The sequence below is a fragment of the Diplotaxodon limnothrissa genome, linkage group LG5, assembly GCF_057381915.1.
Source record: "Diplotaxodon limnothrissa isolate DT_005_m linkage group LG5, D_limnothrissa_male_GT1.1, whole genome shotgun sequence".
NCBI classification, from domain to species: Eukaryota; Metazoa; Chordata; class Actinopteri; order Cichliformes; family Cichlidae; genus Diplotaxodon; species Diplotaxodon limnothrissa.
In genome coordinates this window covers 21167840-21194888 of record NC_140600.1, presented here as the reverse complement: position 1 = coordinate 21194888, position 27049 = coordinate 21167840, and the positions used below count along the sequence as shown (strand labels likewise).

At 39.4% G+C, this 27049-nt stretch overlaps 1 protein-coding gene across 4 annotated transcripts in view; it reads left to right on the top strand.

The window, feature by feature from the left end:
- Positions 1-303: 303 nt before the first annotated feature.
- The window catches only part of ampd2a (adenosine monophosphate deaminase 2a), a 32580-nt gene continuing 5834 nt past the window's right edge, over positions 304-27049 (top strand). Inside the window, exons 1-13 of one of the 4 annotated variants that reach the window (XM_085353255.1) lie at positions 304-387; positions 688-734; positions 19784-19914; positions 20167-20297; positions 20879-20947; positions 23323-23428; positions 23735-23921; positions 25550-25691; positions 25783-25872; positions 25967-26096; positions 26239-26433; positions 26568-26699; positions 26793-26956. In XM_085353255.1, coding sequence (XP_085209381.1) covers positions 725-734; positions 19784-19914; positions 20167-20297; positions 20879-20947; positions 23323-23428; positions 23735-23921; positions 25550-25691; positions 25783-25872; positions 25967-26096; positions 26239-26433; positions 26568-26699; positions 26793-26956 — 1487 coding nt within the window. In that variant the 5' untranslated portion in view covers positions 304-387; positions 688-724. Of the gene's footprint in view, positions 388-687; positions 735-3625; positions 3657-3687; positions 4365-12908; positions 13097-19783; positions 19915-20166; positions 20298-20878; positions 20948-23322; positions 23429-23734; positions 23922-25549; positions 25692-25782; positions 25873-25966; positions 26097-26238; positions 26434-26567; positions 26700-26792; positions 26957-27049 lie in introns of those variants that run through there. The other 3 variants (XM_085353256.1, XM_085353254.1, XM_085353257.1) reach the window with 3 other exon arrangements.

The following is a 27049-nucleotide window of genomic DNA, read 5'->3' as shown; positions in this document are numbered from 1 at the left end:
ACTTACTAGCAAGGTGTACCTAATAAAATGGCCAGCGAGTGCATGCCAGGCGCTAAAAAATGTGCTCCATCTAAATAAGAAGAGGAAAGTAACACATAAAACTAACACCGATAGCGTTTAATATATGGTGACCTTTGAGATATTACCAGTAAGAAAGTCATTCTAGGATTTAATTGCTAAATATTTCAGAACTTGTTTTAAATACAGCTGCTGAAGATAAGCTACTATCAAACGTTATCTAACCAGTGTGGAAACACATTTGTTCTTCTTTCACCGGGACCTTTGAACCCTCTCCCAGCGCCTCCTTTGAACACAACACTTCATCCTACTGTGGAGGAAACTGAAGTAACAGAATAACAAAGCCACCCAAACCGAATATCACCACTGGTAAGTATTTCCTAGCTAGAATTATTTAACTAATACTTATTTCTCTCATGGGTTTGCCATTTTTAAGCTAAAACGTAGGCTATTGACACTGCAGTTATCGTGCTTGAACTAACTTTGTACATTTGATAGTGGACAGTTAAGCTAGTACGAAGCAGTCGCGTTGTTAGCTATGTGAAACTCCTCGATAACGTGTTTACAGTCGGCGCTCTTGTTAGCTACTCTGCGGATGTATACGCACACATATTTAGAGCCCGTATATACTGTAACGAGCCGTCGTTGTTGCTTTATCTTTGTGTCAAGGTATTTCCTGCCACTTCCAGCGAACGAGTCGTCAACAATGTCCGTTGGTAAGTCGGCACCCGACATAGCTGTACTCAAATATACACGAAACACGCTCTAGAAAAAGGAGTTTAGCTCTCCCTTTAAGTGTCTTATCACCAGAAACTCTGTCAGAAGCTTATTGCATAGGTAAAAAAAACAAAACGAATTTAACCTTATTGCAGTGCAATACATCACAAAACCTTGCCTCAAATAAGGGAAAAACAGTAGTTGTTTGGTATTTTTATGCGTTAAATGTACTAATAGTACTAATATTTGAAAGCTTGTACCCCTGCTTGCTTTTACGTGGCCAAGGAGGAAGCTGTGAGGTCCTATTTGTGCCAACATTATGCTCACATTCATCGTGTCTTTTCGGTTATGCTTTGGTTCACCTTTAAAGTTGTGACAAAACTATTGTTACAAACTGATTGTGTCTGTGCGTTGATCAGCTGACAGGACAAAAACAAAAATGTGGCTGTGACTTTGCTTTCGTCATCCTGTTGCACTTCCTGTCATTTGACAGTGTGGCTTTGCAGCTGGTCTTGATGCGTCTTTTGATTGTGTTGTCTTTATGTGATTTATGAGTAATGGAGTCAATTTGTGTGTGCCATTGGATGAACTTGATCAGCTTTGACGTTGTAGGTGGAGTGAACAATATAGAACTAGTTCTCAACTGACACTGGTTATCAGTTCACATTCCTGTATACCATCAGTATTTTTGTTACAGTGGTGGGTGAAAGCCACCACTCATTTGTTTCTGCTTTTCTTCCAACGAGCTAGACTTTCTTGTAACATGTTAAAAGTGCTCTTAAGCAATAGTTCTCCAAAGTTTTTTCTTTGGACACTGGCTGCTTTTTTAACTTATTTTGAATACAGTCTGTGTATCTGATCATATTCATAGGAATGTTTTTTGCTTGTTGAGCCATTTGATAGGGAACTGAGAGACACTTAACTCAGGGGATGTCTACACATAACAGACAACTTTTTAAAGTTTTAAAGGTACTTTCCCCCCCCTGGCAACCTGGCATGAAAACACATAATTAGTTCACAGTTTGACAGCCCTAAAAATTGTATTCACTGAAAACTTGGCATATGTTGGCATGATGTGCTGTGCATCCTTAAAAAACTAGACTAATGGAGGATAAGCAAAGAGACTTAAAGAGCTATTTACAGCAGATGGACACAATCTGAAAGTGTTCTTAAGATATGCTAAAAATAAAAAATCCAGCAAAGACCTGACTTGAAAGATGCATTTGACCCTGCATTTGATCCATATACTGTTTGCTGAAGCCTCATCAAAAAGGTGGCTGTCACTAAGCCATTGTTAAGAAAGGGAAACTGGGAGAAAAGACTAAGGTAATCCAGGGACCTGGCAATAGAAGAAGCAGTGCTATTAATAAAAACATGCCCTGGTTGTATTTTATTATAGAAAATACCAGTATAGACTATTTCAAAGTGTATATTAGCTCATTTGAAAATATGTTACTTTGTTCAGCAGGATTTTGTGTAATGTACACTGTCAAGATGCTGTTTAATAGATGTGACCACACTAGGGGTTTTTCCTGTATGGCCCTGGTAAACAAAATGTTGCACTTCATAAGCACTGGTCTGAATAAGTGGGGGAAAAATCTCCTAAGCAGCCAGATATATGCTCACTGGTCTCATTTTTAACAAAAGGGTGTGCAAACAGAAGGCTTGACCAAGCAGCAGAAGCAGGGAGAAAACCAAAGGAGAGTTTTCAGGTACTATGACTGCTTTCTGTTTCTTGCTGAGGCTTTAAGAATATGACTAATTTGTATTTTGCGAAGTAGTTAAGATATTCATTGGGTTAGTTATTTATTTTTTCCTTTTCAAAAGTGGGCCTGTGTGTTTTAGGCTTTTCTGCTGGTGCTGCCACACCAGATGGTAAGCAGTGTCATTAAAACCTGGGTGAGCTTTCAGGAAAAAGAAACCCTGATATAACCTTTTATTTTTTCCTTACTTTGCAGACACTTCCACTTCAGTACCCAAATAAGATTATCTTTTAAAGATATTATTGTAAATTTAAGTGTTTGTTGTACAATGTACTAGTCTTTTTTTAAAAGCTTTATCAGTTTCCGTTTTGCTTTTAGAGTTTTGGTTAGATACACTTGAATATTTTACTATCACATGAGTTACTTGGATGTAACTGTTAGATATAAAGGTTTTACCATGTAAAAAGCAAAAACCTTTCACACACATGTTTTTTAAACTTTTGAAAAGAAGGAATAGAAATTTTCATCCAGCTGCATACAGTTTTCATGCCACTAGATGGGGCTCTTTGCTTGTTCTTAACAACTCTCTTTGTATGACTATTCTGGTCCATAATATAGTTTCTTCCTAGTTTTGGAGAATTGGATTTACAGAATATTGAAATTTAATTCTCAAGTTGAATAATTGCAATCACTGATTCAGCATTGTGTTTAAAAGCTAAATTAGCAGTGACGTTAACATTACTAAAGCATAAAATATGCAGTATTGAACTTATAAAATATACCAGTGTGATTATTAACTGTGTAAATTTCCAGTCTGTGAAACTTTCAACAGAAAACACTTTAGTTTGCAATTTAGTGATGTGTGTATTGAGAGCATGAACACTAGTAAAATTTAAGATTTTTTTAAATCATTGACCTTCTGTGTTGACTTTTGGATGCTTGTGTGTTTGCTAAACTTTTAAAAGAGTTTATGATGTATTGTAATTTTGCTCCTCAGCTACAGGAAGTAAGTGACAACGAGTCATTAATGCACTGTACTTGTCACAGGTTGTACCACAGCCTCTAGCTGGGCAATAGCTGTCACTATTTATAATACTCCATGTCAGGCGGGCCTCTGTGTGTGTGTGTGTGTGTGTGTGTGTGTGTGTGTGTGTGTGTGTGTTTAAGCTGTCCGTCTCCCCTCAGAATTTTCCAGCAAAGAAGACTGGGAGCTCATTGGTGAGCTGGTTATCGTGCTTATCCGCAGAGTACCTTCTCTGTTCTTTATTTTTTTAGTTACTTGCTGTTCATCGCGATCCTCTGTTTTTGCTTCTCTTGGATACACTGTATGTTTTAATGATATCTATCTAGCTGCTATTTTTAGAAGAGTGGAAAAACTTTTGTCCTTCGCTGACCTAGGCGCTCAGCTGGCTCAGCTGCAGCTGGTCTTCTGGCTTGCTAGCTGTCATGCTAGCTACACTCTTTGATTTCCAATGCCCTCCTCTGTGGCCGCTTTTCCCTGTGCTGCCTACAGGAAGCTCCTTCCCTGGTTGCTAAGGCAACCGAGGACGATGGCCCCCAGCAGGAGTTGGGGAAGCCTTGGGCTGTCTTTCAACTCGGCGTTGTGCAGTGTGCCTGCTGACCCGCCGCTGACTGGGAGGAGGAGCCAACTTTGCAGAGGAGCTTCGCCTGGCCCAGTATGGGTCCTACCGTCCCGCTGTCCCACTGTGAGACAGAGCTCCAGCATCAGAGCTAGTGCTCCTTTCTCCCCCTGCTGGCCACTTCAATGCTCTGACCCACTGTGCTCGACTAGTAACAAGAGCACAGGCGGCAAGATGTCATCTTCTTCCTCCACCTCCTCCTCTAATGCTGCAAATGGACAAGGGAAGCCTAAGCCTAAATCCCCGATGCACAAGAGGGGGAGCCTGCAGAGCACCACCAGCCCTGGTGAGTGTGGGTGAAAGGGTGGGTTTGGGGGGTCCCAAAGAAGAAATGGGGGAACATCTTACGTGGATGTGGAGTCAGAAAATTACACATGTGCTTGTGCAATGGTATTTAAGAATCCATGCTGCTCACAAAGAGCAATGAGAGGGAAGTGGAGAATTCTGCAACTCTAGCTAGTTTTTTTCCGCCTGTAAATTGATTTGAAGCTTCCACCCATGTTGGATACGTTCAGCATGTGTGCTCTTCTGTGTGTAATACACCTCGCTGAATCGATTAACTGCAAAGAACATTTTCACAAAACTTCAGATGAAAGTGATTATTTAACAATTGCTATTCCAGTTTTTTCAGTCGGACAATTACTTAGTGTATGAAACATCAGAAAGTATTGACTAGCGCACATGAATGGTTCTCGAAGCCAGATAACAGTGTAAAGTCCAGCAAGGTTGTGCAAAAGAAAAAAATAATAGTGTGTACTTTGATAAGAAGGTAAAGTTCAGGTTAAGTGTATCATTTGTCATAACGAGGCACCGATGAACAGCTTTTGCTTAACTTGTGAAGTTAATGTTTTGCAGATGAGTGTGACAGTGTAATGTGCATTTATTGTCCTCTTTTGCACAGTGAATATCGCTTTTTGTATACACATTTCTGACTGTCTGTGTATTATTGTCAGATTGTAAAGGAATGTGAGGAGTTTGTGGGCCTATTTACCCGACCACCTTGCACAGTTTCTGCTACAGTTTATCAGCTTTGCACAGAGCAGTGGTATCAGTTTATCTTTCAACTGCAACTCTCTCTCTCATTACAAGTTTCTGTTAGATTGTTCTCTCAGCATCCCAGATAAAAGAAAACAACACATTTAACATTTTGTGTGTGTGAGTGATGGAATAGACAAAAATTATTGTGCTTTTATGATTATCTTTGATTTTAATGTTAACTGCTCTTTCCAGTGAGAAACAATCAAGTTAGACCTGCAATTTATATGTGAAATGAATTGGTTCCTCAGGGTGCTGCACAGCACAAAAGTCGAGCATTTGGAGGGATGCAGCAGCAGATCGTGAGGAGTAACTCACGCTGACACACTGCTTACAGTATTTGCTGAGGACGCCTGTCTTTGGTGCAGTAATAAATAACTTATAGGTCTCTCCAGCCATGCAGTCATTCAAGTCCTCTCAATTAGCCGCTTGGCTGAGCCTTGTGCTCTCCCAGTGTGATAATATGGTCCATTATGGTCCATCTGACTACATTTTTATTTTTGCCTCTAAACGACTGTTCTCAAAGTCAGGTCATGGACTGAAGCTCAATATTTGCATTGTTTCTTCTTGTAACCTCAGCAGAAATAGTTCTCTTATCACATTTTCCCCTCTCACCAAACACATCTCTCCAGCACTGATGCACCCCTGCATACTTGAAACAGTTCTCTTATGCAATGGTTTGAGTGGATTTGCTGGTGTAAACATTGATTAACCAACCAGCTTCCTGGAGGAAACTGCCTCTGCCTGTAGGCTCCGCAGCTCTCCCACTGGACTCTGGCATAAAGCAGAATATGTAATACCCAGTTATATGACGTGATATGTGGAGGTTATTAAAGTGTCTGCCAGAGCAGTGCAGGGAATTCCTCTCACCAGTTTGGATCAGCGCTCTTCTTCCTGTATGCAGCCTTCTATCTTTATTTTTGGCTCTAACTTCATACAGGCTTTTGCACATTTTACCTGCAGGCTGTCTGGTTGTCTAGCTTGATGCTTTTGTCGAGGCAGTTATTTTTGTCTCTTGTATGTATGATGGTTTGTCAGCTCAGCATTTCATAGGTGTGGGGATTGCTGTCTTGTTACCTGGATTTAACATTAGTTTTGTGCCATCTATATAATACTGGATAATGTATTTCTAGTACCCATTTATGTCAGTTCTTTTAATTATTCTAAAAGATATGTTTGTTTGTTTTTAAAATGCACTGTACCCTCGAACCCCCCCCCCAAAATACTGTATCGGTTATTAATAGGTGGCCACTGGTCTGCCGGCACCACATTAATCTGTATCTTTTATACTCTCTACACATCCTGCTGCATGCTGCAGTTGGATGGTTACCGTATTTCCTCCAAGACTCTGGCTGTCTCCTGTTCTGGTTCATTATTAAGCAGATATACTGCTTGTGTCACAGCATGTCTCTTGTGCATCTGTCTTCAATTTATGTGTATTCTTACCCCAGGTCATGTGAGCTCTGTGCCGTTACCCCTGAGGGGATTTGCTGTAGTCCTTACTGAATCATTATCATATCTACTCGTCTCCCTGTGGACTTTAACCCAGCTGACTGAAAAGCACCGTGCCTGTTCACCTCTTCTCACTCCCACGCTCTGGCCCTGCAGTAGACAGAAACACGTGACAAGCAAATACTGGGAGAAAACCAGAAGTTGTGTTTTGATCTCCTATTGAAAAGTTGTCAGTGTAACATGTTTTTCAATGTCACTCCTACAATGAATACGCTGAATAGCTTCAATTTAAAGTGAATTTGTTTAGAGAAAAACAGATTATTTTTATTCCGTTTTTGCTCTACACTTTAATATTCAATATTAAAAATGTTTCTTTGCTTTTCTTTCTAACCACTAGAGGGAGGCTTGGGAAAATACAAGGCAGCCCATCGGTTTGAAACAAGCAGCTGGTTGTTAGGGTCTCCGGTCTGTGGCTGTGCTCCCCTCAGACATGACTGAGGACCACTTTGCTCTGTGTTTGGTGGAAAATTCCAGGTCTTTCTTTTGCTATGAATAGCTCAGCTGCTTCCCATGTTAGAAAGGGAAAGCGTCTCAGTCCTGGAAAAGGGATTTTGGAGAGGTAGGAAGTGAGGCCTTGAAAACTGTCACACCAACAGGTGGGCCTGTCGCTATCTGGTAACAACAGGCCCACCTGTTGTTACCAGATAGCGACTGATATCATAATATCTGTCCAGGCAACCCACTCCACTCCACTCACACAGACACACACACAGACACACACAACCCCGTTCAGCTATCTTAGTGAGAACCTTCATTGACATAATGGTTACCCTAACCCTAACCATTAAAAATGAATGCCTAACCCTTACCCTAAACCTCACCATAACCTAATTGTAACCCTGACACTAAAACCACATTTTGAGCCTCAAAAAGGCCTTCAAACTTGTGAGGACACACTCACTGGTCCTCACAAGTGACTGCTGGTTCTCACAAGTATAGTAGAATGCGAATTTCGGTCCTCACAAAGATAGCTAGACAGAAACAGACACACACTCACATAGAAACACACAGAAGATTGGTTTGTTTCCACTCTACCATTCCTCACTCGGGTGCTCTGCTGGCTGACAGGCTGTACAGATGGTTATGATGGGTTGTATTTCAGTGCTTAAGTACAGTTAAGCATGCTACTTTGGTCTGTCTCTGCTCTTGTCGTGGCTTCCAATGAAGATCCATTTTCATTTAATCCACCTCATTCGATCACACATGAAGCAGCATCAGCTGATGTTTCAGTCCTTCACTGACTTCTTATTGTGTTTTGACCTCAGTGACTCATTGAATCTCTCACCCACCCCCTCCTGTTCATTTGATGATTCTCCAGATCATATTCTAAACTTTAATTAGGAATATACTCTCACACTTGCAACTCCACACTGATGTTTCTCACATTCCAGTTCATTGGTCATCTCACACATAGAAAAGTCATTTGTTCAGTCTGACAGCTGGCCAGTTTTCCACATTTCTGATATCTTCATGTTAAACTATTCATCTTTAGTTGATGTCAGAACATATAATAGGAACTTTTTCCTTTTGTTGTTATATTCTTATCACACCGCAACTCGTTCTTGCTTTGAAAAAATAGATTCCGCTATACAGCCTGAGTCAGGTTAGTCGCAGTTGTTTTAGTTTGCAACCATTAGTTGATACAGTAATGAAATATTAGTCATTAAAGCAAACAGTGCACAATTGGCCAGAGTTTAATCTTTAATCAAACTTCTGTATTTATAACATCCTTTTGTGGAAGCTCTGCCAGCAACACAAGACACTAAATCACAGCTAGAATTGCGAGTTTTCAACAGTGCGCAATTCATTTACACCAAAGCAAAGAGAGCAGTAAATGTGCATGGAAACGGATCAAAAGCTTTCTTGCTTAGCCATGGCAGGGAAGCAGTAGTCCCTTTATTGTCTCTGGCTTTGATACTTCACACAGTTTTTGTCTCAGGGTTGGAATTGTGAGCTCTTGATGTCCGAGCAGCGCTAACTGCAGAGGGTTATATGTTGACACTATCAAATGACACAGTGTTCCTTTTAGATATTCCGATATGGTGAGAAGTGCACTGACAGTGGTGACAACAACAACTGTGGTCTGGATAATCACAGAGGGTCAAAATGAATGATGTGAATACGTGTGCCTTTTTTGGTGTGTGACTATTAGTGTTTACATGTGCTGCTGTGGGTATGCAACATGTTTTGTGCACAGTTCGGTGTCTCGGGCTCCAGAGAGAACTTATTGTTTTGAGAAGATTCCCGTTGGACGGGGAGATGGGATACAAAAACAGCAGCGCAAATGCTGGGAAGCAGTTTTATTTGCATGTTCACCCTCTTTCATTCACACGGAAATGCTTGTGCAATTGTGTCAGCTCTCTTTTTCTTCAGGGAGGAAGGGAGTGAAAAATAATGCACAGCGACTCCCCTGTGCTGTTAATTAGTCTCCAGGGAAAGAGATTTGCAGAACACAACAGATGATGTAACTGCAGAAAAACTCAAGCTGGGGCTGAAAAAGAAAACATACCTCAGTGCTTGTGAGAAATGTGACTTAACAAAAACCACTGGACATATAGTATGTCTGAATTTAATTCACACAAGGCTGTAGGTGGTTTCAGCCAGCAAGCCTCTTAAATGATTCTGTTGTAGTAACACAATCAGTGGCAGAACACATTGCCATTTGTTGTTTACAATGGATGTCCTTCTTGTTTTTAAGCTCAGAACAGAAAGTCAAAGGAAATATTCCACAAGCCAAAGGCCCGAAGGTCAAATAAATCAGGACTGGTCAACTTACTCTCATAACATTTATAACTTCCTCAGTCAGCTTCTTGATAGGTTCATGAAGATGAGATATCACCTATTTGTACAAGAAATTTAACCGTCAAGTCTCCAAACAGTTGGAGTGTTTCCATTCAAGCATCTAAATAAATCTCATATACTTTTGCTGTATTAAATTTGCAATATTGAACTCCATCAACCGTGTTGCTTAAGTCCTATTAGGTTATCATAGACAGGTAGACAAAATAAAATAATAAAGAAATATAAATAGTAAGACTGAGAATGTGCAAAAGACAATACAAGCAAGTAGTAATGGCAGTTGAGTTGAATAATTCTGAAGGAGAATCAGCTTGATTTAATTAAAAGTTTTTGAAGACTTCTATAAGAGGCTCCTCATCTGTGCTTCAGGTTGGATTATATAACAAACACAAATTTCAAATTCAAATTTTATTCGTCACACACACACACAACCATGCACAGTATGACATGAGGTGAAATTATTATTGCTGTGCAATTGCCCAACCATTAAATGACAGTAAGAATTGACACTAATATTTACAGATTACTACCAAAAATTTGCAGATTTTAACTTAGAAATTTACAGTAAAAATGTTCAAAATAGTTTACATAAGAAATTATTAATAAAAAGAAATTATAAATAATAAGAAGTGTGCAAAAATAAAAACCAGAGTGCGTGTGGAAATGTAACGTCTGTGGGAGAGTTCAGTCCTACACCTGGTTCAGAGCCCGAATAGCCTGGGGGAAGAAGCTCCTCTTCATTGTCTCTGTTTTGGCCTTAAGGAAACGGAAGCACTTCCCAGACCTCAACAGTGAGAAGAGTCCATTGTTGGGATGGGAGAGGTCCATCGTAATCTTCCTGGCTTTAGTCCTGCACCACTTGGTGCAGATGGACAGCAGGTCAGGAAGCTCTGATCGAATGATACGTTCGGCTGAGCGCACCACTCTTTGCAGATCTTGTTTGTCCTGCTTGGTGCCGTTCCCATACCAGGTGCAGATGTTTGCCGTCAGGACGCTCTCGATGGTGCAGGAGTAAAAGTTCTTAAGCTCCCTCAGTGGCAGATGGAAGTCACTACTGTAAGTCTTCTGAAGAATAAGAGACGCTGGCGGGCTTTAATGTAGCAGGACCATGACAGGTCCTGAGTGATGTGGACACCCAGGTATTGGAAACTGTCCACTCTCTCCACTGGCATGCCATTGATGATCAGGACTCATAATTCCTCGCCTGCTTTGTAGTAAAGTCTACGATCAGCTCCTTAGTCTTGCTGACATTTAGGAGGAGGTTGTTCTCCTGGCACCAGGTCTCCAGGTTCCTAATCTCCTCCAGGTAGGCCTTCTCGATGTTGTCGGAGATCAGGCCCACAACAACAGTGTCGTCAGCAAACTTGACAATGGAGGTGGTGTCTGATGTGGCTACACAGTCATAAGTGTACAGTGATTACAGCAGGGGGCTTAAAACACAGCCCTGAGGCACTCCAGTGCTGAGTGACATGGAGGGGGAGACTTGTTTTCCTACTGATTGGGGTCTGTCTGTGAGGAAGTTGAGGATCCACTGACACAGTGATGAACTGAGTCCTAAATCGTTCAACTTGGTGAAAAATTTAGAGGGAATTATTGTGTTGAATGCTGAACTGTAGTCCACGAACAGCATCCTAACATAATTCCTTCTGCCAGTGTCCATGTGACTCAGGGATGTTTGGAGCAGGTGAGCTATGGCATCGTCTGTGGAACGATTAGTCCGGTATGCAAACTGAAGTGAGTCGATGGTGGCAGGAAGTGAAGAAGTGATGTGATCTCTCATCAGTCTTTCAAAATACTTCATCACAATTTATAACATATTAAATGATTGTTACACAGGAAGGTGTAGTGGGGAAAACAGAACATCACTCAAAACAAAGAAGATTAACTTTTACAGAATCACAATGATCACATTATCAATTATTTGTCAGTAATGAAATATAAAGCAAACATTTGTTTGTTATTTCATCTGTTTACATTTATTTGAATAAATTCAATTAATGTTCTACACTTGCCACATCCTATACAAGAGCTGCATTTGAGGCAGGCTTCCTCTTTACCTGCAAAACAAGATGGCTGCCACAGAGGTTTGACCTGAGTGACTTAAACGAAAATTTTTTTTCCTGTACATTGGTCCACAAAGGAGTATTTAGCACTCATTTTACAACATTTAAGAAGCACTATAGGGGAGATGAACTTAGTGATTCCTAACAGTGATTGATTGTTTGTGTGTCCTGCTCACATTCAAAGCCCACAGTGACTAACATAGTCACATGACAATACCATTAACACTACTACTGCTGTTATTAATAGCAAACCCGTGGGTGGGAGATAAACATATATACACATGCTACGATCATTGTAAAATGATGCTATGGGTATATTGTAATCTGAAATTCTATTCAGTGCTCAATGAAACTGTCAAATGCACCAAAATGATGTATGATGATGAATATAATGAGGGATATGTATAAAATATTTTAAATATGTCATATAGATGTTGGCACTCACGGTACCCTGGGAAATGTTTGTTTCTATTTAAGTTTCCTCAAGACTGTTCCACATGCCTAGGAGAAGATAGTGATTTCTTTCATCCATGGATTATTTTCATTAATTCCAGTTACCGGTAATGTACTTTTTGTTCAGTCTTTTGACTGGCAGTCAAACAATAGATCAGTCTTTACAAGAACCACACCCACCCCATATCCCTTTGAACATCTCACTTAGCCATAAAATTTACTCCCACAAAAAACAAACAAACACCTTGCTGTTTTTTCAGGGACATGCTGGAGACCACAAACCTGCAGTATAAAAATTAACCTTATCCTGCTGCCGACTGTGTGTTCTCATCTATAAAGTAGTTGGATACACAAAAGGATAAATTACACTTGCAGTCAAATAAATATTTTAATCACAAACACAAGACTGAACTTCCAAAACCACTCTTTAAAAGTCGTCCAGCTCTGAAGGACAAAATAAAATCAGAAATTAGAAAGAAGCAGTGAATGAGCATCAGAAAAGCAGTTTGTACAGAAATAATAAATTTCCATTTATTAGATTTTCTTAATACTGGTATTCATAACATCATTTACAGTCATGACATGACTGAAGCTGTGTGTTCATGAATGAGAGGTGGGAAGGGAAGTAAAGTAGGAGTGGCTTTTTATCCAGGGCCGCCTCCATTTTATAGCACAATGCATGAAGCATGAAGTGGTTAACGCTTGTCCTTCCCCCTTTTTTTTGCCACGTGGTATGATCCAACCCAGTATTTAAATCCGGGGGCTTGAAGGCTCTGCTGTTCATGCACAGTAAACCGGTGTAGTACAGGAAGCAGCTGAGAGAGAGGCAGAGACAAAATCGGGGAAAAGAGGAGAAGAAAGAAAAAAGAGAACTGCTTCTGCAGCACACTGAAGGTGGCGGCAGTTACAGCAGGAGCAGGAAAGGAGAGACAAAAGGAGGAGAACTGGGTGATGTCGTCTTAGAGCGGCTTGGTTTCTGGAGAGAGCGTTCTTTTCTCTGTTTGCTGTCATTCTCTCTCTTCCACTGTACCAGCGGGGGAGGGTACATCAGCCGTCCCAGGCCTAGTTACATGTCCCAGCATCCCACCACAGCTCAGACAAGGCCACTGCGACCGTAACGGAGACTGTGAGAACAGGACAAGACAGGGAGCTAGAGGTACTGTAATCTATGGCATTAAAATACAAAACAGTACCTTAGCATGTAAAGCCTGTAAACGTGAATAGTGTGTTAAAAGAAGTTTCATCAGTTCTTATTAAGCATGATACTTATCGCTCCCAAAATACCTCACAAACGAGCTCATCGTGACAGATGAGGTGCAAGTAAACAACAGTTGTTGTGTATTGGAATAAGTTGACAGCATAAGGCTGACAGTGAGGGGAAATGTGTACATGAGTGTGAGATAAGTGTGAGGTAAGGAGCATAAACAAACCGGTGTGTTGCTTATGGTGATCTTTGCAAAGCTTAATATGCTTCAGTTTTTTGTTTTTTTTGTTTTTAACAGGCTCTGGATGTTGCAGTGGTTGAATATTTGGGGCATCTAGTCTTTGCTGCTGTCTGCTACAGCTAACTATAGTGCAGTACCGTTACTTGCTTGATTAATCGGGCAAATTATTCAATGTGAGTTGATTAAAAACAAAACGCATACAGTTCATAGCAACCATTCTCTCAAGAGTGCACAGTGAAGTAAAGAGGTGATTTGCAGCAGCGTGTCGGTTGCTGAACAGGTGCCACTGTAGCTAGAAGAAAACAAACATCCTTTTCAGATTTGCCCCTTCATTAACACTGAAACCCTCAGGCGGTTAGTGTCAGCAGATACTCGCTTAAAAACCCACCTGAGCATGTTTACCTTCCCGATGTTTGTAAGGGCAGTGCTTTAGTGAGAACAGCTGGTATCTGTTTTCTTTATTTTTGTATGCGAAGGGGATTATTAGATATGTTTCCATCTTCTGTTAGAGGCTGTTTATGTTATACACAGCAAGGGAAAGCACTGAGAATGATCCTGTTAGTTTCTATGTGTGAACTGACACATGTTATCTCTGTAGCAAACCTTCATTATGTTTAAAAAAAGGTTCCTTCAGAAAGCTTTTTTGCAGGCAGTAGTTAGCTGGAAAATTTCATCATCTGTGTTTGTTTCCTTCTGCAGGCTGAGTACTGAAACTACATTTTGGAGATTAAGGTCCAAAGTAGAGATTTATTCTCATCTGTAGTTGCTAAGGAACATATGAAGCCTGTGTCATTACTTTCCCTCTCAGTGTAATCTCTAAAGCAAAGTAAAGCTTTCTAAACAGTGGAGCTACAGATGCAGTAATCCAGGCCTTGTCTTTGCACCGGACATTGAATTGAGCTCAACTGACATAGGAGTTGTATGCCTGATCCCATTATTTGGCGATTTAAAACTACAATTCAGACATTCCAATATTTAGACAATTTTTTTTTCTTTTAGACACATGAGATAAACCGATTTCCCAATCATTCCATATGTTTAGTTATTTATTTACTTGTTTATGCTCTGCCTGACTCTGCGTGAATCAGCTGGTTGTCGTGTTTGTGGCATTCCAAGCATGTTACCAACAGGGAAATTGCAGAGTAGAAATACACAGCATAATGACAACCTTTATTTAGTTAATTTATATACATACTTATTTTTTGGTTTAAAATTTGCAAGCTGATTGATTTTACATGGCCAGCACGCTCAGCTATTAGTAGGTTAACTGCATAGTCATATTATGTTGTAAATATGCTATCATTACATTAGTGCTCTACAAACATCTGTGTGCCAGTAGAATGCAGTACAGTGCAGCAGCTCAGATGAGATGATGCCTGATGCTGAGATCAGCTAGTCTGCTGGGACTGAGCTGATTTCAGGGCCTGACTCAACTAATTGATGCGCTTAATCTGTAAGAAACATTTAGTTTTTGTTGACATTATCAGAAAGTTGATCATTCTACTATATGCGGAGTTTTTAGTACTCAACACAGTACTTTAAATTTCATTTAAAAGTGTTTCTAATGTCTTGTCTATATAACTGTCTTAATGGGGTGACAAATATGCCCAGTAGAGAATTTAAGCATATATTGTTATACTTCTGAGAAAATTGTCATTATATTATTATTTTTGTTCAGTCAGCACATTTTTGTTAATTTTTGCATAGCCAGCATGGATCCCTGCAGAGATGCAGGTCCATATGCCTTCACTGCATTGTTCAGCAGAGGGTCATTTGGCCTCTCAACTGCCTCTTGCTGCAGAAAAATAGTTATTCTCTGTTATTTGACCATATAAGGTGTATATGTATGCAGCCAAACTCCATCAACAGAGACATGTGCACCAGTTAAACAAAAGGGCAAGAAAATACCAAGAAAAGCGTTTTGGCAAGGTTGCTGCAGTTAGTGGTAGACACACTTTTAAATTCATGTCATTATGTCAGGGTGTGTCTGTTTCAAATATAGGTAGGTCAAAAAACAGCATAGAGAGGAGAAACAAACATATTTTGCTAAGTATAATACTTGAAATTCCACTTTAGCTCAATTGTAGTCACCTTAGTTTCATTCCTAAGAGGCTTTGAGACAGTGTGGCAATCTCTAATGCTCGAGATTCTACAGTTTTTGTCTTTTAGAAAAGATTCAAACTCTAAATGAAATAAATGAGATGTGATTGAAATGATCAGTTGTCTTTTGGGTACCAGAAATGAAGTTCATTTGAGGGTTTATTTCAGCCTCCTTTGACTAAAGGTGATAACTGCCTCTTTTATGCTGCACTAAAAAAAAGCAGAGATGCAACATAAAGGGTTTGTTTTTAGTGCAGTCTCATGCAATTGGTAGCTTGATAATCAGTGAACCTGACAGAAATGCCCATAAGTTACAGAGAAGAATGGAATAAATGAAATAAAGTATATGAAATAGTAGCAAAGCTTTGTTTATCATTATAGTGACACCTAAAATGAGATTTGGAGATAGATGTGGTATTTTAGCAAATCAAGTACATTTTTAGTTCTGCCGAGTTATAAAATTCCAAAACACAAAAATTCAGATTGATGTCTGCCATCACCAGTTCTCAAGTTAAGCACCATCATTTAAGCTAGGCCAACTATTTGCAGCTTGTAGTTACTCAACCTGAAAACATGTTAAGCAGCATTTCAGCAAGAATATTCTTACCTACTGTGAAAAGAGCTGTAACATAGTGAATTTGATACAAAGCAGTCCTGATTCAGAGGCCAGTGAGCTGACTGGGACTTTCCTGCCTTTAATGTGCTGCCTTTAACAGCTGTGGTGGTCTGGGATTTTCAGAGACTTAGTGAGAGCCAATTAATTTCATTATAAACAAACAAAGCTAAGCTAAACTTTTTCATTTAGTGTCATTCACCAAAATGCAATGTGTATATGCTCAGGCTTTAATGAAGATCTTGAGTGCACTTCCCTCCTTATAAAACATTAGCCAAGCCAATGCTATCATGAAGTCTTCTTCCCTCTCTTTGTTGGCACACTGCTGCATATCTTGGTACATTAATGCAACCTGTAAATCAGAGGACGTCAATGATGTCGTTGGTAGGACTTTGTATTGCCTCTTTGTGCTTGTGCAGATGATAAACAAAACAGGAATTCTTAGGACAGTGAATTAGCTTTGATGTAAGTGAAAAATCTCATTTAACCACTCAACAAATTTTTCAGTCTAGCCTTAGAGAAATGGCAGAGCCAGACCTGATGTGTCTGTATCACCAGTAAGTTTGTCATATAAAGAAAAGTGAACAAACTGCTAGCTGTAAATTAAAAACTTACAACTGGGACCTGCATTAGCAGCTTAGCCAATCTGCATTATATTTTGCAGATACAGAAATGTATCTAAACCTGAATTGTAATGTTAGATCTGACACTAGGAATTTTGGTTATCCAGTGGGGCTGTTTAAGACGGACTATAATACGAGGCTTATGAAAAGTTAGATTCTTACAAACTTGCTTTGCTGTGAAAACACACTTTTGTTAAACTGCTACATTTTGCTCTTGCTTTGACATATGTTCATGAATAAACTGTACAGTGCTGTGTTTTGCTTCTTTGGTGTGATCTAGAGCTAGAACTTGGGAGAATGAGGTAGACTCGAAGGACTGCATTGATCCTTTTAGAGTAGGAGTAGAGCTCCTCAGATACTAAACGAGCATGTGGGCGGTGTGCAGTCTCAGGTCCCAGGGACATCACAGAGGCTTAGGATGGAGTGCTTTGTCAATATTACCCAGGGTTATGAGAAAGCTCAAGATGAAGATGAAAGGGTTAAGCTATTTCACTCTGAAATAGGCAGGAACGCTCACACAGCAAACGACATGTTTGGTCTGGAAGTCAGTGCTTGTGTACCAAAGCAAATAAAAAGGATGCTTACAAAAATACTGCCAAGAAAAATGAGCACGATTAGATTTTAGGTCCCTCTTTAACATAAGTCTTAAATATTAAAAATGTGTAAAGATTATAGAAACAATGTCGTCTTCATTTTATTAATTGACGCTCTTGCTATTTCTTATTGTAATTTCACATTCTTTCTTTTTTTTTTTATAACTTTTTATTTGTCAGTTTACAGTATGAGAATACAAAACTTACGGTCAGCATAGGAGACATACACAATTCCAGTAATAGCATCTTCTTACATCATGGTAATATTCAATTATTCAGTACAATTCACATTCTTTTTAAGTAAGCCATTAAATGACTTGGTGGACCTTTGTAAATAAAGTTTCCTTACCGGGCTGTTAGGGCTAGGTTGTTGTTTTACTGTGTAGCACATGTTGTGATTTTGAATGTTATTTGTTTTAGTGATTTTAAATTAGTATTATTAGTAATATCACTGTTGTTAGCTAAGTTAGTGGAAATGTACTTTTTCTGCTTGCTTGTGCTTTAATTTTTCTTTTTTTTTTTCCAATCATTTTTGGTGCATTTACTTGCATTAGAAGTCTGTAGAAAGTTTGTACTGCCCATCAGAGTGATGTCACTGAGATAAATAGAGTTGTGATGTACTGGATTAGGAGTCATCTGTTATGGAAAGGCCAGAGGATTACATGGATACTATACTGGGAATGACTGTTTATGTGAGCATCTGTATACTTAAGTCACCTGTTTGTCCATTTTAAAATGAAAAATAAGCCTCGTTTGGCTTGAAACTTTCCGTCCAGTGTAATCTGTGTCACCACCGTAATTCAGTTACATTTGGGTTTTTCCATGAGTCACTTCAAAGTGCAATAATGAAATGTTTCACAATACTAATGTACTGTGCTAAGTTACCCTCTTCTCCTTCCTGACTCCACCGCCTTAGAGGCAGACAGCAGATGGCGGAGACTAATTGTGACAGGGCAGACACGTCACTGATGATGGCAGGAATTATAGAGGAGCATGAACACACCACTCCCAGAGGCCTCACGAGTGGTTGAATGAGGTTTTGTGCCTTTTTAACTACGGAAGTTTAAATTGTAGTTTACTTTAACTGAAATTCCTGGCTGCCCCCAGGAAATACGCAGAATCAGTAGATTTGATTTTCTTCAGTGTAAAAAGGCACGAATTTTCTCATTTTGCACCTCTCCCACTACTAGTGTTGTCATCCATTTCCAACTCATGTCACTCTCATTGTGTTTGTCGATGTTTTTCACATGAAAGTACAGTGTGTAAAATTAGTCTTTTTTTCTAAGCTGGCCTTTGTTCGACAGCATTGTGCAAGTATTTTCATGCTCCATCCCTGATTGCAGACACAACTGCTGCGACCAGATTTTTAAAACTACTCAAAGTTACACCCTGTTTAATTATTTTGACCTCTGGGTAAGTGTTGTGTTTTGTTTTTTTGTTTTTGCTTGCAGTGTTCTTGCAGCTGAAGGAAGGAAGCAAAGTAACGTCTTGAGTAAAAACTGCCCAGTGTTGTGATAACTGCCAGTGTTTGGGTTGACTTGAAATCTGTCACCTGCTACAGTTACTTTTATAATAACACACTCAAGATTTTAGCTGACAGACATGTTTGGAGCTGTTCTTCTTCTTCTTCTTTTTTTTTAATCTTTTTGCTCATGGTAGTTCTAAGTGCCACATTAGACTAAGCTGTTATGTCTGAGCCAAATTTATGCTTGTGAGAGTCGTACTTTTCCTCTCTTAGATAACCTCTCAGTCTTTCCTAATCCAACGTAGAGTCTTTCCCTTTTTTCTTCATTTGATATTAATCATCACTCTTGCATATTTGGATGTCTGTCTCTGTTTTTAGCAGACCGTGAAATGAATAAGAACTTTGTAGAATGACTTATGTCATTGCTACAGAATTAGCTTTGGCCTGTAAAGTACCCAAATATGTATGTGAACCTCCATGAGTTTTTTGGCAGTAAACACACACCACACGTCCCGTGCACATGATAATTTATGTGGTTATCTAAACTCTGTGACTAATTTTAAATACAAATCTAAAATCTAAAAACTTGGGACCCTGTGTAAAATGTAAATAAAAACAGAATGCCATGATTTACAAACTGCCGCTTACTGGATAGCTTCTCTTTTTCAGACCATTCTCTATAAACCTTAGAGGTAGCTGTTCAAAAATCCCAGCACATCAGCCGTTTCTGAAATACTCAAATGTGCTCATCTAGCATCAACAACTAGGTCATGTTTAAAATCACATTTTTCCCCACTCTGATGTTCAGTTTAAACTCCAGGGGTTGTCTTAACCATGTCTACATACCTAAATATACTCAGTTGTCGCCATGTTGTCTGATTTGATAACTGCCTTATTATTTACTGGCTATGCCTTTATCAAATCCTGGAATGACCCACAAAGTTTAAGTATTTCAGATCACATACCTGTCGCACGCTGTAACACTTTTCTGTGCATTTCTGTAGATCTTTGCGGTGCATCTGGGCCCAAACCCCTCAAAACCCAGCGATCCCTTCCAGGGACGCCTGTTTCTCTCGCACACTGCCCAATCGACCTGCGCACATCAATGGAGGAAAAGTACAAAGAGATTGCTGAGGTAAGAACTTAAAATTGGACAGCTATTGTTTCCAGACAAAATAGGGGGGTGGTCTTTTAAAATCTCACACAAACTATGCAAATTGTTTTGACACACCCCAGTTCAACCTTCACCTTTGGTTTTCATTTGTAGCTAAATATGATGATGTTTTATCAGAGCCTCAGTGGCTTCCATATCTCCATAAATGCATAAATATTGACATGGCTTCCTGTTTTACGACACCATAAATGGTATAATCTGTGCCTCAACCAGGAGCTGTTCACACGCAGCATGACAGAGAGCGAGATGCGCAGTGCTCCGTATGAGTTCCCGGAGGACAGTCCCATCGAACAGCTGGAGGAAAGACGTCATCGCCTGGAGAGGCAGATCAGCCAGGATATTAAGTGAGGAAATGCAAACACACTACACATACAGAGCCCGTTAAACGAACTCTATATATTATCAGAGACAAACAACTATAGCTTTCCCTTTTCCTCCTGCATTTTACACAGTCTTGTTTCCACTCAAGCACACATGCTTATCAGCTCCCAACTTGCCCACGTGCAGGCTGACTAACCACAATTTTTGGATAACTGGGATAGCCAGCAGCTGGCATCTTTTCTCGTGGCCTAGTCATACTTTTATAAGGAGGTGGGGTCTGTCTTGATTGCCAGGGTTGACTATCTGCACCACTAAGCTGATCATTGGGTGATTATCTGACTTGCCCTCTGCAAGTTTCTGTTTACCAATCAGAGTTCACTATTATTAACCAATAATAATTGCTTGTGTAGATGACCTTGATCACTTAATACCTAAAATTCTTTGTGTACAGTATGTATATGTGTGTAAGACACAGTGCTTTTTGAAAGGGTGTCTATATCTGGTCTCTCTTCCTTTGTGTGCTTAATTTCTTCTCACTACCTCTTGTGCCCATCTGCCCCCCGCCTTGCCCACGCTATCCTGCACCGCTGCATATCACCCCAAGGCTTGAGCCAGAGATCTTGCTCCGTGCCAAACAGGACTTCATGAAAATCGACAGTGCTGCAGACCTAGAGTGAGTGAGCTCTGCCTCAGTGGGTTTTTTTTAATCCTTTGTTTAGTCATTATTAACTGTGGTTGTTATTTTATTTATCTCTGTTATCTGTTTTGTTTGCCCATACTCTGAGAAACAGAGATGGTTAAAGTAGTAATGTGCAGAAGTCTTGAGCCAAACCTTATTTTTTTAAATATTTTTCTTTCATGCTGTGTGTGTGTGTGTGTGTGTGTGTGTGTGTGTGTGTGTGTGTGTGTGTGTGTGTGTGTGTGTGTGTGTGTGTGTGTGTGTGTGTGTGTGTGTGTGAGCTTTTGTGGTTTTTTTTTGTTGTTGTTTTTTTAATTGGTCTCTATGCTTTCTGAAAGTCTTCCATTGGTGACTTTGTAAAATCGTTTTCAGTTCAGTCCTTGTACCTGGACATGTTTCCTCCGGCTTTTGTTAAGCCATTAAACCCTGACCAGCAGATCAGTTCTTGTGCTTGCTTATTGTTCAAGCATAAAAAGCTACCAATGTTAAGTTTACATATAACGGACAACTTAGCAAAGACCTCATTTTAAGTTGTTTATTGTATATTAAATTCTTTAGGCACTTTGTTGCCAGAGGCCTGTCATAAAAACACAAAATTCCTTCCATATTTCTTCAGTTGAAATTCAAGCTAACATAGTTTCTAATAACTATTAAGAGTTATTAACTGAAAACTTAGCATATCTCAGGATGGTGTGCAGGGCGTACATAAAGGTTGTGACGAAAATCGACAAGTGGAGGGCAAAAAAGCCTAAAAGCTATGACAGCAGGTGAGGTGGGTGTTAAAAACATTCTTACAGAAAGGAAACAGGGAGAAAATAGTGGTATATGCCAATTTATACACACTCCATGGCAGGATATATTATATAGTCATGAATTCCTAATCTGAAGTTTCAACATGAGGAGAAAGAAACAACAATTTCTACAGCCATCTGTAAAACATGGTGGAGGCTCTGTCATAGTTTGGGTCTGAATTTCAGTCAGTGGAGTTGGATCTTATCAAAATTTAATGGAATTATTAATCAGAAGCTCAATCAGATTTTGACCCAGCATCTGATTGGCAACGGCTTCATTTTTCAGCATAACAATGCAATCCAGTAAAACCGGTGGAACACTCAGTCATAGATTGGCCTCGAAAGTCCTTCGAGAAGTCTGGATTTCTGAAGACTACTTTAGGAAATCTTACTTAAGAGAGTTCAGGCTGTGTTAAAGAATAAAGGTGTTCGAACTAAATATTGACTTTCAAGCTCATTATGATTTTACAAACTCTGTTTTCCCCTTTAAAATGTTTTCATATTTATGGATGCTTTGATAAATCTCTACATCTATTTCCAGTTTTCCTAAGAAAATATAAAGACATGAGGGGATTGCTCAAGGCTTTTGCATAGTACTGTACCTGTGGACATTTAATTTTCATCCTTAATATAATATTTATTAATACCTAGCCTATAGTTCTTGGTAACCCAGTGAAAGTACTTTTTTCCAAAACCAGTGGCAGTGACTTTTGCCACGTCGAGATGGACTATGTCTCCCCCCTGCTGGTGACTTAATATGTCTTAGAAATGGTTACAGTGACCTTTTATTTAACTTTTTATTAAAAGAGCTAGGTTTACCAAACATGGTAAATTAGTGTGTAGCAATGATTCAATATCTTATGGAACAAATGTGATAGGAGACAGAAGTGGCGTGAAAGGCAGAGTATTTGAAGGCTTATTTGTGATGTAGGAGAGCTCTCTGTGTGCTTGCTGCTGATTAAAGACAAGAAATCTGAATCTTTGGCGCTCTCTGCTGCTTTTATTATGGACCTGTACTGTGCAGAAAACCTTGAAACACTGCAAGCTGCTTTTCTTACTGGAACGAAGTCACTGAACTCCCTATAGTGCATCTATGGCACTCGGGCATCTTGTATCCCCTCTTTTTAAAATTTTGGGTTTCTTCAATAATGAAACTTGTACTTCCTGTAAATCCTGACTTACTCACAGAGTTGTGGTCATTGAGCAGCTTCATGGGTTAACTATTAAGGGTTTTACCCTGACATCTTATTGTTACCCATGCTCAGTCAGTTTGTTTTCGTTTCTATACCTAGGATTTCAATCTCTAGGACTGAAGAGAACAAAATCCTCATCTCACCACTGTAAAATGTTTGCAAACCAGTCTTGTTTTTTTCAGTTAATGGATAATCTACCATAAATAAATGTTTTAAATGTATCCAACATGAAAAAAAGGTTTTAAATCAAGTCATCTAAATGTTTTTCAGACTGACTGGACTGCCCTGTCATGTGTTTTTTTTTTTTTTTTTTTTTTTTCTTCCATCTCACCACTCTGTGTGCCATTGCGCTTCCCCTCCTCTGCCCCCTCCTCTATCATTTAAGGTTAATGAAAGATGAAAGTGTGGACACTGTTGATGATGCCGTTAAGGAGCGAGAAATGCCGATGGAGTACCAGCGGGTCTCAATATCTGGAGAGGAAAAGTGTGGGGTGAGAATCGTTTGCTGAACGCTACTTACAGGATTTAAAAATAATAAACAATAGTTAGCAAAGTAATTCAGTCCAGTTCAGCTCACTTTTACTTATTTGGTGTCAGATCACAACAACAGTTGCCTCAAAGTTTATACCACAAGGGAAAGACAATATTAGAGACCCTAGCAGTCAGTATGAGAGCATAGAGAGTCAGTGACAAATTGCACAAGGTGGTGGCAGTTAAATGTATCAGGAGTGAAAACAAAATACTCAAATCTGTTTCATTTGCATCCTTGCTCACGACATTTCTATTTCTATTTCCAGGTGCCCTTCACTGACCTAGTAGATGCTGCCAAGTGTGTTGTGAAGGCACTATTTATCCGGGAGAAGTACATAAACCGTTCCCTGCAGAACTTTTGTAAGACTACAGCTCATGCCTTGCAGGACCTTGGGATGAAGACTCTGGATCTGGGAATTTATGAAGATGTACCAGAGACCCCTGTAGATGCTGGTAAAACATGCAAACATTCAACATAGCTAGGCAGAAAAAAGCAAAGGTTTCATTAGAAAGACGGAGCCAGAAAACATACTTGAACCAGCTGGACTTGACTTCATAAATAGACAAAAAGCAGCTACTTTTGACTTGTTCCTTGAGATTTTCTGGCAAACAGTCAAATAATGAAGAAAATAATTGGCAGAACAATAATGTCAGCAAAATAAATAATCACAAGTTCCCTTGTCACAGTTATTTCCACTTTACACTGTAAATAATAGTTCTTTCATAATAGTAGCTTTACAAACTACCAAGATATGGTTATATTTCCTGTACTACAATGACATTTCAGATTTTGTGGAAAATCAGAGGTTTCACAGGTACAAAAGCTAATTGGCTCATTCAGCCTTCAAAAAGACTGACAGACATCAAACAGTAATTATATACTAATTATAGATTAGAGAAGTGATTGAATTTCCTGAAGATTTTTTTCTGTATTTTTTCTCTGGTTTGATGGACATTGCCACAGCCCTCAGTTCCCAGAATGGTGGGATGCTGAAAATGAGAATAAAAGCAATGATTTTCACATCCCATAAACCCATATTTTATTCACAATAGAACACAGAAAACAGACATTTGCTATTTCATGAAAAACATTAGCTCATTTTGAATTTGATGGCAGACAACTCAAAAAAGAGAGTCCGAGAGAGGCAGATAAGCAGACTTGTGGTTTAGTGTTTTTTTTGCAGATTAATAGAAGTTAAAACAAAAAACAACAATCGTAGAATAATGGAATAATCTTCAGGCAAAAAAAGGCATGATGCTGTCGTGGAAAATTACTGAATGGGCTCAAAAACACATCCAGAAATCATTGTCTGTAAACAGAGTTCACTGTGCAATCCACAAATGCAGGTTAAAGCTCTTTCGTGCAAAGAACAAACCACATGTGAAGATGACACACACACACACACAGGTTTTAGAGCAACATACAATCCCATCCAATTGATGTCTTTTTCAGGAAAGGCCTCGCATATTTCAGCATGCCAATACTAAACCATATAGTGCATCTAATCCAACAGCATGGCTTCATATTAGAAGAGTCTGGGTGCTGATCTCGTCTGTCTGCAGTGCAGACCTTTCACCAGTTGTAACAGCGTTTAATTAAAATACAACAAAGCAGACACAGGAGTGTTGAGCAGCTTGAATCTTTTGTCAGAGAAAAACGGGACCCAAAAGTCTGTTAATGCTACACAGCGATGCTACACATGAAACATGGCCCATTCCAACTTTTTTGAGATGTATTGCATCCTTGAAATCCAAACTGAACACATTATTTGTTAAAATGATACATTGTCATAGTTTAAACATTTAATATGTTGTCTCTGTTATGTTGTTCAATAAAATGCAGATTTACGAGATTTTTAAATAATTGCAACTGAACTTTTTTTGGGTAAAAACTAGACCGAGTGAAAACAGAAACACACCAGGTGAATTGTGTAACAAAAATGCTTCTTACATCTGAGCATTATTATTGGCATTAAAAAGTATAGTTTCTGTAGCATATATATTTTATACCTATGTGTTTGCTGTAGCATGAAAAAAAATGATTGATATCCATTTCCCGTTTTGTTTTTTGTTTTTTCCAGATGCCCCGGTCCATCCACCAGTTTCTGAAACACACCCTTACGACAATCAGGACCCCAATAACATGCCACCAGACACAGGATATGGTTGCAAGATGGTAGACGGGGTAGTCCATGTCTACACTAAGAAAACCAATATGGACAAGTATGATCTGTTTGCACCTTCATAATGACGTGTTATTTTTAAGCAACTCTGTCTGTATTAAGTATAACATTATAATCACTCTGCTTTTCAGAAGTGGAGAACTTGACCTGCCGTATCCTGACCTTAAAGAGTATATTGCAGACATGAATGTGATGATGGCTCTTATTATCAATGGGCCAGTGTGAGTTTTTCTTTTAACAATATGAGTTGAAGTCTGAGTTGTTTTATGGCTCAGTGCACAGTCTAAATATAACACGTCCCTGTCTCCTCTGTAGGAAGTCTTTCTGCTACCGTCGCCTGCAGTACCTAAGCTCTAAATTTCAAATGCACATCCTTCTGAACGAGATGAAGGAGCTGGCAGCTCAGAAGAAAGTTCCTCATAGAGACTTCTACAACATCAGAAAGGCAAGAGTCAACAAGTGACAGTTAAATATAGATACCTACATTAAAAGAATGCTTAAACAATTTCATCGAGAGCTAATCCTGCTGCATAAATAACTGTTTTTGGTGAAGCTCGAACATTAAACCTGCTCTGACCTGACTCCAGGTGGACACACACATACACGCCTCATCCTGCATGAACCAGAAGCACCTGCTGAGATTCATTAAGAGAGCCATGAAGAAATATCCCGAGGAGATCGTTCACATTGAGCGTGGGCGTGGTCAGACCCTCAAGGAGGTTTTTGAGAGCATGAACCTGACTGCTTTCGATTTGAGTGTAGACACGCTTGACATGCACGCGGTGAGAGAGAGTAACATCTATATTTATATATATATATATGTGTGTGTGTGTGTGTTAAGACACACTGTGTGATACATGTGGTAGAAAAATTATATTTGATATAATATTAAATCTTTTTGTTTTTTACTCATCAGGACCGTAACACATTTCATCGGTTTGACAAGTTCAACGCCAAATACAACCCCATCGGAGAATCCATCCTCAGAGAGATCTTCATCAAGACAGACAACTACATCGAAGGGAAATATTTTGCACATATAATTAAGGTGTGAAGTGATACTTGTACGGTACTGTATGTGTCTTATTTAAATAATCCTTGAAAATATTCGCACCCACTTCTTTTGGCTTTATCTGTCCAGGAGGTGATGTTTGACCTGGAAGAGAGCAAGTACCAGAACTCTGAGCTCCGTCTGTCCATCTACGGCCGCTCTAGAGATGAATGGGACAAGTTGGCTCAGTGGGCTGTCAAGCACAGCGTGTATTCTGATAATGTGCGCTGGCTTGTCCAGGTGCCCCGTTTGTTGTAAGTGTTCCTCCAACAGTTCATCATTAAATGATTGAGAGTACGCAGCAGATTACAAAAAATACACCAAGGACACGAGGAAGTTTCATTAGC